This window comes from Benincasa hispida, chromosome 12 (assembly GCF_027475165.1).
Source record: "Benincasa hispida cultivar pf3 chromosome 12, pf3_genome.v1.1, whole genome shotgun sequence".
NCBI lineage: Eukaryota > Viridiplantae > Streptophyta > Magnoliopsida > Cucurbitales > Cucurbitaceae > Benincasa > Benincasa hispida.
The window spans coordinates 72,423,593-72,436,046 of NC_143489.1; the positions used below are offsets into that span (position 1 = coordinate 72,423,593).

The 12,454-nt window shown below is 27.3% G+C and overlaps 1 protein-coding gene across 1 annotated transcript; it reads left to right on the plus strand.

The window, feature by feature from the left end:
• Positions 1 to 419: 419 nt before the first annotated feature.
• Positions 420 to 1,455, plus strand: LOC120067983 (zinc ion-binding protein). Its single transcript, XM_039019643.2, has 2 exons — positions 420 to 700; positions 917 to 1,455. The coding sequence occupies exons 1-2, from the start codon at positions 603 to 605 to the stop codon at positions 1,212 to 1,214; spliced, it is 396 nt and encodes a 131-aa protein (XP_038875571.1). The 5' UTR covers positions 420 to 602; the 3' UTR covers positions 1,215 to 1,455.
• Positions 1,456 to 12,454: the final 10,999 nt, after the last annotated feature.

Sequence of the window (12,454 nt, forward strand, 5' to 3'; positions counted from 1 at the left end):
AATAAGTAAAAAAAAATAAAAATAAAAGAAATAGGATAGCAATATAGCATAGCAGCGAAAAGAAGGCATAGCCAAACCAATAGAATAGACCACTTAGACATAGGGTAGATAGGGACATAATTGTCATAATTCCTCCCATCTTTTTTAAGGTTGGAAAAAACTTAACTGCAACATATTAAAAATTATCACACAGTAATTTATTTTTAAAAACTATTTTTAAGTATTGCCTAAACTAAATCCCATTTTCTCTCTCTCTCTCAGAATTAAAAAAATAATTTATAAAGTTTCTCTGTCCTCTCCATCTTCAACTGAAAACGACTGCAACCATGCCCAAGTAACCTGTGGTCTACTTTCTCTCTCTCTCTCTCTCTTCACTATATTTGTATATAAATTGAAATTAAAAAAATAGTTAAAAAAATGGATTTATACACCGACTCCAAAAACTTTCAAAGCCCACCACTTTTCTTTTTTCTTTTTCTTTTCTTTATATTTAAGTCTCTCTCTCCCTTCTCTCCTCTTGGTAGTTCATCTTCATCTTGATTAAAATTTTATTTTAGTTTTCTTTTTTCTTTTTTTTTTTTTTTTTGGAGAAATTGGAAAAAATGGTGGATCTTCAAATCGTTTGCTGCATGTGCGGCGATATCGGTTTCCCTGACAAGCTCTTCCGTTGCAACAAGTGCCACAACCGCTTCCAACACTCGTATTCTTCTCCTCCTTTCCCTTCCTTCCATCATCACATGCATGTCAATTCATGTAGATTGTCATTTTTATTCCACCATATTAAACTTCTTGAATTAAGTTGTAGTTCATGATTATCGTATTGTCAATCATTTTGTTGGATTTTGAGTTTCGTGCCAATTTTAACTCATAATTATGTAAAATATTACCCAATTTTAAATAATTGTTTTTTATGCAGCTACTGCAGCAATTACTACAGTGAATCCGCGGAGCCAATAGAGGTGTGTGATTGGTGTCAGTGTGAAGGTCGGACTTCCTCCAGATCACACGGAAGCTCTTCCCGGAGACCGCCGTCGACCGGTACAAACGCCGCCGGACTCATGAGCCGCTCCGAGTATTCCGGCGAAAAAATCAAGCACCATCATGATGATTCTGCAACCACCATCGAGAAGGGGAAACACGGCGGCGCCGGTAGCACTCCGTCGCCGAGACCGACCACGCGGAGGTACAAGCTTCTGAAGGACGTAATGTGCTGAAAAAAGGGCGGTGATTAAAACGCAGCGTTCCGGGGTTCGTTTCATTTTCTCTATATAGTTCTCTTTTTCTTATTCTCAAATGTTAATTATTATTATTAATAATATATTAAAAAAAAAGTATATATGTAGATATATATAATATAGGTTGCTTTCGAGTGTGCGTGGAAACATCTGTAGACTCCATGAATTTTGCTTTGTGTTATATATATATAAATAAATAAATTATATAGTTTTCACTTTAGATCTTTTAATAAAAAAAAAATGTAATTATAGTGTATCTTCTTTCTCTCTTCTATCAATTTCTAGGCAAATATATTATTTATAGGGTTAAATACTAAAAATTTTAGTTTATTTAATTTTGTGGTTGATTTTCACCTATTCTTGTATCTAAATTAAAGAGTTTTTAACATATGTTATTGTAATTAATTTTGTTAGTTTAACACTTATGTGACATCTTATTATATAATTTAAGGATTATGTCGCCAACTAATTGTAAATAATTTAAATATTTAAGATGATTTTAGTATTAAAAATAATACATTTAGATAAAAGAAAAAAATGATGTATTTCTGGAAGTTTATTAGAAGTTTCCAAAAATAAAAAGTAAATAGATAGAGAACCTAAAGTCTACAATCAAATTAAGGAACAAAATAAGGGAAATTCAAATAAATTTATTGAAAGAGATTAAGAAGACTTTTGAGGTCTTATGCATGAATCAATTTTGTTATAGGAAGATTTATCCACTGTTATTAATTAATTACTAGGTGTCAAATATAGGGTTGGGAACATATATATATATATATATATATATATATATATATATATATATGTATATGTATATATTAATTCTTTATTTATTATTATTATTTTTTTAAAGAGCTTGAACCTCTAATTTTGTACGGGAATATAGTTTCATAGCTTATATACGAACTTTATTATTGGGTAATTTATATCCTAGTTTAGGGTTATATGATTGAACTAATGTTGACATTCTGAAGATCCTCTACCAATAATTATTAATTTAATTTAATGGTTAATATATATTGTTTGAAATATTAGGTTTCAATAGTAATATTTTGTTTTTATAGAACAAAGTTAGATTATAAGTTTTTAGTTTTTAACTTTTCGAGGTTGTTTTTAGTGCTTACATTTTTAAAATAATAATTGGTATTTAGCTAATAGGTTTAGAGATTTTAATTTTGCATTTGATAAGTCACGATTGTTAAATCCCTTATTAACTTAATGCAAACCCCAATAAATGCATAAACTTTTCCTCAAAAGTAAATTGCTATATAATTAATTATTAAATAATATAGTCATAGACATGCCCAAGCATTGGTTAGAGTGATGATAGAGTTCACATAAATAACTTTATTAAGACACAAAATTGACAGTTTATGTTTTTAGTTTTATGTTATTAGTCTTAGGTTTGTTTCCTCTCAATATTTCAATGATATGGTTTCACATTTCTTAAAAAAACACATGAATTCATAGTCAAATTCCAAAAAATAAAAATTATTCTTTAGAAATTACTTATTAACTTTTAAAACTTAACTTAGTTTTTAAACTAATGAAATCGATTTTGGATATGGAGTATGATAAAGGTACTATAGATGCAATCTAGTTGAGATGTCATGGTGAACCTATTAATCCCTCATCCGTTAATATCTTGTTAAAAAAAATTGACTTAATTTTTTCATAACATTCAGTAGAAAGTGGATAACAAAACCTTAAAACTTATAAGTATAAGTAGTATTATGTTGATAAATTTAATTTTTTAAAAAACAAAAAATAAAAACTAAGATCTTGTTTGATAACTATTTTGGTTTGTAGTCGTTGGACTTTTTAAAATTAAGATTATAAACGTTACTTTCACCTATAAATTTCTTTGTTTTGCAATCCATTTTTCCAAAAAAAAAAAAAAAAAATCTTTGTTTTGCTATCCACTATGTACCAATGTTTTAAAAAACCAAATCAAATTTTGATAATTTATTTTTGTTTTTTAGAATTTGACAAGAAATTCAAGTATTTTCTTAAAAATATAATGATGTAAATGGTTATGAAACGGGGTGTTTGGAGGTTATTAAAAATTTAGGTAAACATATAAAATGAAACTAGAGAAAAATGATGAGTTGGTATTGGGTGAGATACACTCATGAAATTGGGTTTCTTGAAGAGTAGTCCAAAGAGAATTGAATGCAAAGATGAATAGCTTTCGGCTTAAAAATCTCTCACAGTACCTTTTCCAATCCCTTCTTTAAACTCTTTGCAGATTCATTCACTCCTAATTTAATACCTAAGGCCCGCCACTGTCAATTTCCACAGCAATATATATATATATAAAGAATAAGCATAGGAGGAAACAAAAAATTGAGAGTCATGTTCCCAAGGTAAAAAGATTTTAACTTTTAACCCCATATCCAATTTTTTGGAAAACATGTTGAAAAATTACCTTCAAGTCAGAGAGAAATAATGCACTCTTTTTTGTTGTTATTGATTTGTGGCCATTTTCATTTATGTCTCTCAAACTTCCAAATATGCATAGATAATTGTACATTTTGTGTATTTTTGTGTTGTATGTTTGAACTTTCAAACAACTTTGTGGTATATATGGCCCAAGAACTTTTAATGTTCATTCTATTTTTGTATATAGCTTTTAAATATTATTCCATTTTATGATCAAATTGTCTATAATAGATAATTTTTTAAAATATCTCAATGCTTAAAGTAACTATTAAGAGTGATAATTTTCTATAATAGATAATTTTAAAAAAAAAAATTAATGAAAAGTAAATATAGCCTTATCATGCTTAAAGTAATTATTAAGAGTTATGAAAAAGTTAATATATGGACTATAAAATAAAAAATTGAAAGTTTATGTCTGTTTATAATCATTTGATTGTAGACTATTGGCATATAATAGTAAAATTTACAAAATTAATAGTAAATAGCAAAATTTAAAATCATTTGTAAATATAGTAAAATTTGAATTCAGTTCAGTATTAAAAGTATAAAAAAAATTTCATCCCTACTGATAAATTATTAATATGAGAATTATATTAGTGATTGAAGTCTGTCATTTATTACTGAAATCTTATATTGTTGATAAAATTCTATCGATGTTAGATTTTATCACGTATTTGAATTATGTCAGTGTCTATTTAATGGTAAATTTCTATTGTTGATAGTTTAATTTAATCATAGACTTATATCGTTATTAGAACTAGTAATTGAAGTCTATCAATCAAATGTCTAAGTTGATAGACTTGTATTGTTTATGGAATTATATATTTATTGAAATTTATTAGTTAGTTTAGCTTAATATCATAGACTTCTATTATTAAAAGAAATATAGTTGTATTGAAGTCTATCAATGATCTTGTATTGTTGATTGAATTATGTACATATTAAAGTCTATCAATTAACCATCACAGGTAAGACTTCTATAGTTTATGGAATTTTATTTGCAAAGTTAATGACTAACACTATACCAAAAGTAAAATGTAGAAAAACATTTATGATCTTTGTACTTTTGGATCCTCTTTTGTGGTAATGAATCTTCTATTGGGTCCCGGATATAATGGGAGTACTACGAATGTGTCAATCTAGTTGAGTTCTTAATGTACCTCCCAATCCCTTCTATCCTTTAGTTTCTTGCTAAAAATATCCTTTTTTAGTAATAGAAACTATCATTGATAGAGTTTTATGATTGATAGTTTATCAGTAATAGGACTTCTAACAATAGACAGTGGTGACTTCTTTTAAATAAAGTAAACATAAATTAAAAATTACTATTTGCCAAATGTGCAAAATCATACCTACTTAATTTTCTTTTGTTTTTGAAAATTGTGTTTGTTTGTTAAATGTTGACTAAATGCTTCTTTATAAAAGTAAAGTCATGTAAGACAACTGAAATAACCTAACTTTGAAAACTTAAAACTAAAAAGGAAATAGTTATCAATTGAAACTTAAATAGTTATCAAACGGGTCTAAAATGTGTTAAAAGGAAAAAAAAAAAAAAAATCAAAGCATAACCTGTTACACTATACTTAAAAATTTTTGAAAAGTAGTAAAATTACTTTTATCATCTTCTCTTGAAAGAACAAACCAATCCCTCCTAAAAGCTAACCATGCAAATTTGAAAAAAGTGGTCCTAATAACTAAAAATACTTTTTACCTCTTAAAAAGGTGGGTGGATTCAATCTAAAAGTACACAAACTGATAAAAGGCTTGGTCCATTTATCTGTATAGACTATTTACAAGAAAGCAACAATAAAATTATCAATCTACAAGATGAGTAGATGAAGTCATCATCAACTTTTTCTTATGAAATAACAATCTCACCTTTTGCTTCCAATATTTGAATTGCTCAAAAGAATTATTCAATAATCATTTGTATCTCTCTCTTTTTTATGATGTTCATGTGATGCTAATTTGGAGAGGAAGGAAAAAGCAACTTTAGATTATATACACATATATATAAGGCACATGAGAGGTGATGGCCCAATAGTTTTAATTATTGTTTCTTAGTATTTGATTGCCATATACTTTCCTTTCTTTCTAAACTTTCTTCTCACTTTCATCACTCATCATCACATGACTGCTTAATTTCTTTCATGTCTCTCTCTATCTCTCTATTGATTATTTGTTTCACAAGCAACTCTCAATTTTTGTATATAAGTTTATAGCCATTGCACAAACAACTAATCTTTATTTAAATCCCATTGTGTGTCTTTTATGTGTTTATCTCTTTCCTCATCCATGCATTCTCTTGAGTTGTAAGGAACCAAATCAAATACAATTTTTTTAAGTTAAATCATAAGTTTAGTCTAAAGCCTACGATTATTAGTTTCTTTAAATCCCATTGCACAAATAACTTCAATTTGAGAGTTTACAAGCTTGTTTTCAAATTAGGGAGGATTGAACCTTCAACTTATAGTTAGTGAAGAGACGATCGCTTTATTAAAATCTTCTAGTCTTCTAATGATCTTTTGAGTCTTCAATCTTCTAAATTCTGGATCTTTAGTCTTCTAAATTTTATGGATCTTTCTTGCTTTTAACTCTAACTAGGAATGTTCTGTCTATGGACTTTAGATTTGTTGACTTTAAGTCTAATTGGACTTAACCTTATTATTTGGGATTAACCTAATCTTTTTCAGTAATTCTTTGGATTATTTAAGTTTGGCGCTCAATCCTTTTTTAGTGAGCATGGGCCAAAATTAGATTGGTTCAACAGTCACATGACATAGTTTGGTTGGATTAGTTTACATTGTCAGATATATATATATATATAAGTGACATTTATTTGATTTTCTATTTGATCATGTTTTCAATTTAGAATAGAATCCCTACAAATTTGTGATTGGTTGAAATTTTTTATTCTCACTCTTTTCAAAAGTTATGCAAATAAATTTTGAAAAAGAAATAATAATTTGTAATAAAAAATGTATGATAGTTTATCATAGTTTTTTTTTTTTTTTAAAGGATATTTGATCATAATTTTGACTTATTTTAACGGGTGTGTGATGTTGAGAATCCTACATTGGAAAAATTAATGAATCTCACATTTCTTATAAGATATATGAGCTATATACTCCTCTTATTATCAATTGGTTTCAAGATGAAACCTCATACTATATAATATAGCATTAGAGCTCATTAAAGTCCAAACGAGTATTCGGTCCAATAAAAAGAAATTGTGATCCAATAAAAAATAGTAAAACTAAAAGAAACACCGTCTAGAGGGAGCTTCATTTTTTTTTTAACTATACTAAAACTAAAAAAAAATGTCAAAGTTGAAACTATTTTGTAATTACATTTTTTATATTTAAATTTAAAAGAGAATTTAATAACATTTCCTATATTCCATTTTTTATACTATACTAAAACCGAAATAAAAATGGTCAAAGTGGACACTTTTTCAATTTTTTGTAATTACATTTTATTATACTTTAATTTAAGAAAGCAGCTTGAATACAATTTTTTTATACTTAATTTTTTATAATTATACTAAAACTAAAAAAGAAGAAAAAGTTAAAGTTAAAAATTGAAACTTTTTTTTTTTCGGTAATTAATTTTTTATACTTTAATTTAAGAAAACATTGTTTTTAATTTAGTGGTTCTATATTATTTATACTGAAGTGAAAATAGAAAAATCATTCAAAATTATGGGAATATATTTCTATGTTCTTGAACATGTAAAAACATAAGAAAAATTATAAGTATCAATCACGAAAAAAAAATAATTATGTGTTTACTATAGCTAAAGAAGATCTCCATATAATATTTACCGTTTCTAAAGAGATTTCCAAATAGTTTTCAAGGTAACTAATAGGTGGGTTAAACCATGGTAGTTTTGAACTATAATAATAAGGGTCCAAACCCAATTACTGAGTGAGTTACAATAGCTCACTCCACCGGCAACTCAACTTGAAGATCCAAATATCTCCTAAATGATTTTTTCTTTGATACCAACATTAGTCTAACTTAAAATTACGTCATTCAACATTATTCTAATGCCAATTAATAAGAATAATAATAAAACATAGGCTTTCTATATATATATATATATATATATATAGTCTAACTAAATATACTCATTTACACAATTGTCTAACCTTTTCTAATTTTTTTTCTTTAATAGCCTAATGAGTTATTATATTACACAAAAATCTGACATAATCTGCTTTTTTAGGCTTCCTTACCATTCAATTCTTTTAGAGTATATATAATAACGTTAATACCAAAAGATGTAGGTAAGTGAAAGTTTCTCATAATTATAAACTTCTTAAACAATCTTCTTCTTAAAACTTCCACAAGTAAGAAAAGTTTCAAAGGGGACTCTAAGTCTGAGTCTAGACAGAAAATATTTTTCAAAAAGTCAACTTAAAGTGATCAAGGCTTAAACTTAGAACCTCTAAATTATCAAATATTCTTCAGAGCATCCTCATTTAGATGGAACATGGTTTGATCCAAGGTATGCTCCTATTGGTATAATCGGGGTTGACGTTGAGACTCATGGATGACATACTTCCAATTATACTAGAAATTTTGGACATACTATGACTTGGGAGCAATATTGTCATTATCACATAAATTATGCTAATGTTGGGCCAATAGCTCTTAGTTCATCTTTTTACTATTGAATCTTGTATTTCACTTTTATTTTGTATGACCTAGACTTTACTGATGAAATATTTTATTCATATTGATTTTTTTTGTCTCCTTTATTATTTATTAATTCATTTTGAAATATATTTGGCTTCTAGTTATTGATTTATATGCTTAAATTATTAGTTTACTACTTAAATAAGTTTATTCTAGAATTTCATTAAAAACTCACAATATTTTTTTTTTTACAAATTTTCATGAGTCGTGATTTTTTTGGAATATTCGTCGATATATCAATAAATCTAGGTTACCAATATTTATATCGATAAAGTTATTTTCGTCCTTGGTTGCCAAAGATGATACTCATTGGTGGTGGTTGCCGAAATGAGGCGACATTAATCGTCGATGGTGATTGTTAACGTAGTTAGTCACCAATAGTGGTTGGTAGGTGGAGTCATTGTTGTAAACATTAAAGGAACTGAGAGTTGGGGGAGAGAGTTGAGGAGAGTTGGGTTGAGTTGTAATTTTCACCTTAATAAATAAGTTGATGGTCCAAAACCTAGTTGGTAAAAAATATCTACTCAACTTGGTGAGTCAAACACCCCCTAAATTTATTTACGAATATAATGTAAGGATATTTAGCAACTAAAAATTTGAGAGCGGTTTTTTGTATTTTTATATTTATTCTTTTAAAACACATATCTAAGAGTTTTTTAAGTATAATAATTATAGGAGTTAAAAGATCAAATCATCCATTTTTGAAATGATAATCAGTAGAGTTGTTAGATTAAATAAAATTAAATCTACTTTCACCCATCAACTTAAGTTTTTGGATCAATTGGTGATTTAACATGGAACAAATATTTTAGGAGATTCTAATCTTTTTCAATAATTCTTTGGATTATTTAAGTTTGGCACTCAATACTTTTTCAGTGAGTATGCACTAAATTAGAGTCTGTTCGATTGGATTAGCTTACATGGTTAGATATATATAAAAGTGACATTTATTTGATTTGCTGTTTGATCATGTTTTCAATTTAATATAGAACCCTTACAAATTTGTGATTGGTTGAAATTTATTACTCACACTCTTTTCAAAATTTATGCAAATACCTTCCTTATAAGATATACGAGCTACGTACTCCTCTCATTGGTTTTGAGATGATTAGAGTTCATAAAGCCAAAAGGTATTTGATGATAAAATTGGTAAATCTAAAAGAGACCATCTTTAGGTTTTTTTTTTTTTTTTTTTTTTTTTTTTTTGTAACTATACTAAAACTAAAAAAAAGGTCAAAGTTGAAACTTTTTCCTTTTCTTTTTGTAATTAGCAAAAGTTGATTTTTTTTATTATTACATTTTTTTAGGTTTCATTTTTTTATAACTATACTAAACTGAAAAATAATGGTCAAAGTAGAAACTTTTTCAATTTTTTTTGTAATTACATTTTACTATATTTAATTTAAGAATGGAACTTGAATACAATTTTTTTATACTTAATTTTTTATAATTATACTAAAACTAGAAAAGAAAAAAGAAGAAAAAGTTAAAGTTAAAGTTGAAACTTTTTCATTTTTTTTTTGTAATTACATTTTTTTATACTTTAATTTAAGAAAACAATATTTTGTATTTTAGTGGTTCTATATTATTTATACTTAAGTGAAAATAGAAAACCATTCAAAATTATGTGAACATATTTTTATGTTCTTGAACATACAAAAACCTAAGAAAAATTATAATTGTCTATCATGAAAAAAAAATAATAGCTATGCTGCGTTCATTGTAGCTAAAAAGAATCTCTTAATAATGTTTGCTGTTTCTAAAGACGGTTTTCAAATAGTTTTCACGGTAACTAATAGGTGGATTCAAACAATTGTAATTTGAACTATAATAATAGGAGTCCAAACCCAAATACTAATTGAGGTATACAAATACTCACTCTACCCAACTCAATTTGGAGGTCCAAATGTGCCTTAAATTATTTTCTTTCTAATGCCAACATTAGTTTAAGTTAAAATTACACCAATCAACATTTTTCTAATGTTAATTAACAATAATAAAAAACATGGACTTTCTATACATATGGCCTAAATAAATAGATTCAATTACACAATTATATGACCTATTCTGTCCTAACCAAAGCCGGGCACAATTTGCTTTTTCAGGCCTCATTACCATTCAATTCTTTTAAAATATATATAATAATATTAATACCAAAAGACGTAGGTAAGTGAAGTTTCTCAATGAACTTCCTAAAACAATCTTCCTTTCATAACTTACAGAAGTAAGAAAAGTTTCTTAAAAAAATCCGAAAATTGTTCCCCTCATAAACGAGGCTCCAAGTTTGATTCTAGAAAAAAAAAAAAAAAAATAAAAGTCAAAAGTGATTAAGACTCAGACTTAGAACTTCTATATTATCAATATTCTTCAGAGCATCTTCATTTGGATGGAACATGATTTGATCCAAGGTATGTTCCTATCGGTAAAATCGAGGTTGACGTTGAGATTCATGGATGACGTACTTCCAATTATACTAGAAATTTTGGACATACTATGACTTGGAAGCAATATTGTCATTATCACATAAATTATGTTAACGTTTGACTAATACCTCCTAGATCATCTTTTTACTATTGAATCTTGTATTTCACCTTTATTTTGTATGACCTAGACTTTATTATTGAAATATTATGTTCATAATAAATTTTCGGTCTCCTTTATTATCTATTATTTTATTTCCAATCATATTTGGCTTCTAATTATTGGTGTATATGCCTAAGGTATTGGTTTATTACTTAAATAAGTTTGTTCTAGAATCTCATTAAAAATTCATAATATTTTTATATATTTCGAGTTGTGATTTTTTTTGGAATATTCATCCATATATCAATAAATTTGAGTTACTGACAGTTATTTTCATCCTTGGTCGCCAGAGATTTGACTCATCGGTGTGGTCGCCGAAGTGAGGCAACAGTAACCATCGATGGTGGTTGTTAACATAGTTAATCACCATCAGTGGCGGGTGGGTGGAATCATTAGAAACATTGGAAGAATGAGAGTTGGATTGAGTTAATTTTTACCAACTCAACAAATAAGTTTATGGCCCAAACATTGAGTTGGGCTAGTTGGTAAAAGTTACCTACCCAACTTGGTGAGTCAAACACCCTGTAAGTTTATTTACTAGTATAATATAAGGATATTGAGCACATAAAAATTTGAGAGCGATTTTTTGTATTTTTTATATTGATTAATTCTTTTAAAAAAACATATCCAAGAGGTTTTTCTTTTAAGTATAACAATTATAGGAGTTAAAAGATCAAATCATCAATTTTTAATATGATAATAGGTAGAGTGTTAGATGAAATAAAATTAAATCTACTTTTACCCAATAGCTTAATTTTTGGATCACTCGGTGATTTAATATAGTATAAGAACAAATGTTTCAGGAAATTATATGATCAAACCCTTGAAATATTTTTTTCGTTCCTTAATTAATATTGATTTCGATATAATATTAAATTTACTTTTACCAATCAACTTCTTTTAAGTCAATCGATAATTTAACAAAAATTATGCTCGAAGTGACTTGACTCAAGTCACTCGTAGCATTATTCTTGAACATCTACCAACTTCAAAAATTATGATAGGACGCTAAGTACTTGTCAATATCTACAAACTCACTCCTAGACAAAGTAAAATTTCCTCTACTCTCGGTTTCAATTTTCTCAATGAAGTTGCTTCCACTCAAACAAGTACAACTTGGATCCAATGTAGGTCCACTATAAAGAAATTCTCTTTGTTTATGCGTTACCTTCCTATGTCAGCAACCCTTCCATGATAAGTGTACTCCAACTCTTTATGTATACATGTTTTCTTTCTTTCTTATTATTATTGCTCTATAAAACTCATTTCTTAGTAATAAAGCAACAACGGTTGCTTTGTTGATTCCAATGTGAACATTAATGAGTTTCCATTTTGTATTTTAAGATACTCATTTGCCAAAAAGGACATTTTCAACAAACATAATGACCATTTGGTCAATACCAATACAAGAGTAGTAGCATAATAAGTAATGCACATTGGACATTGCTTACTAACTTCACAATTATTGCCGGGCCTTTCGATATAAAAAG

What these genes read in the sequence shown, in the direction of transcription:
- LOC120067983 (XM_039019643.2), top strand. Translation starts at nt 603, where the DNA reads ATGGTGGATCTTCAAATCGTTTGCTGCATGTGCGGCGATATCGGTTTC. An exon ending in CACAACCGCTTCCAACACTC is followed by an intron (nt 701 to 916) that starts GTATTCTTCTCC and finishes TTTTTTATGCAG; the next exon opens with CTACTGCAGCAATTACTACA.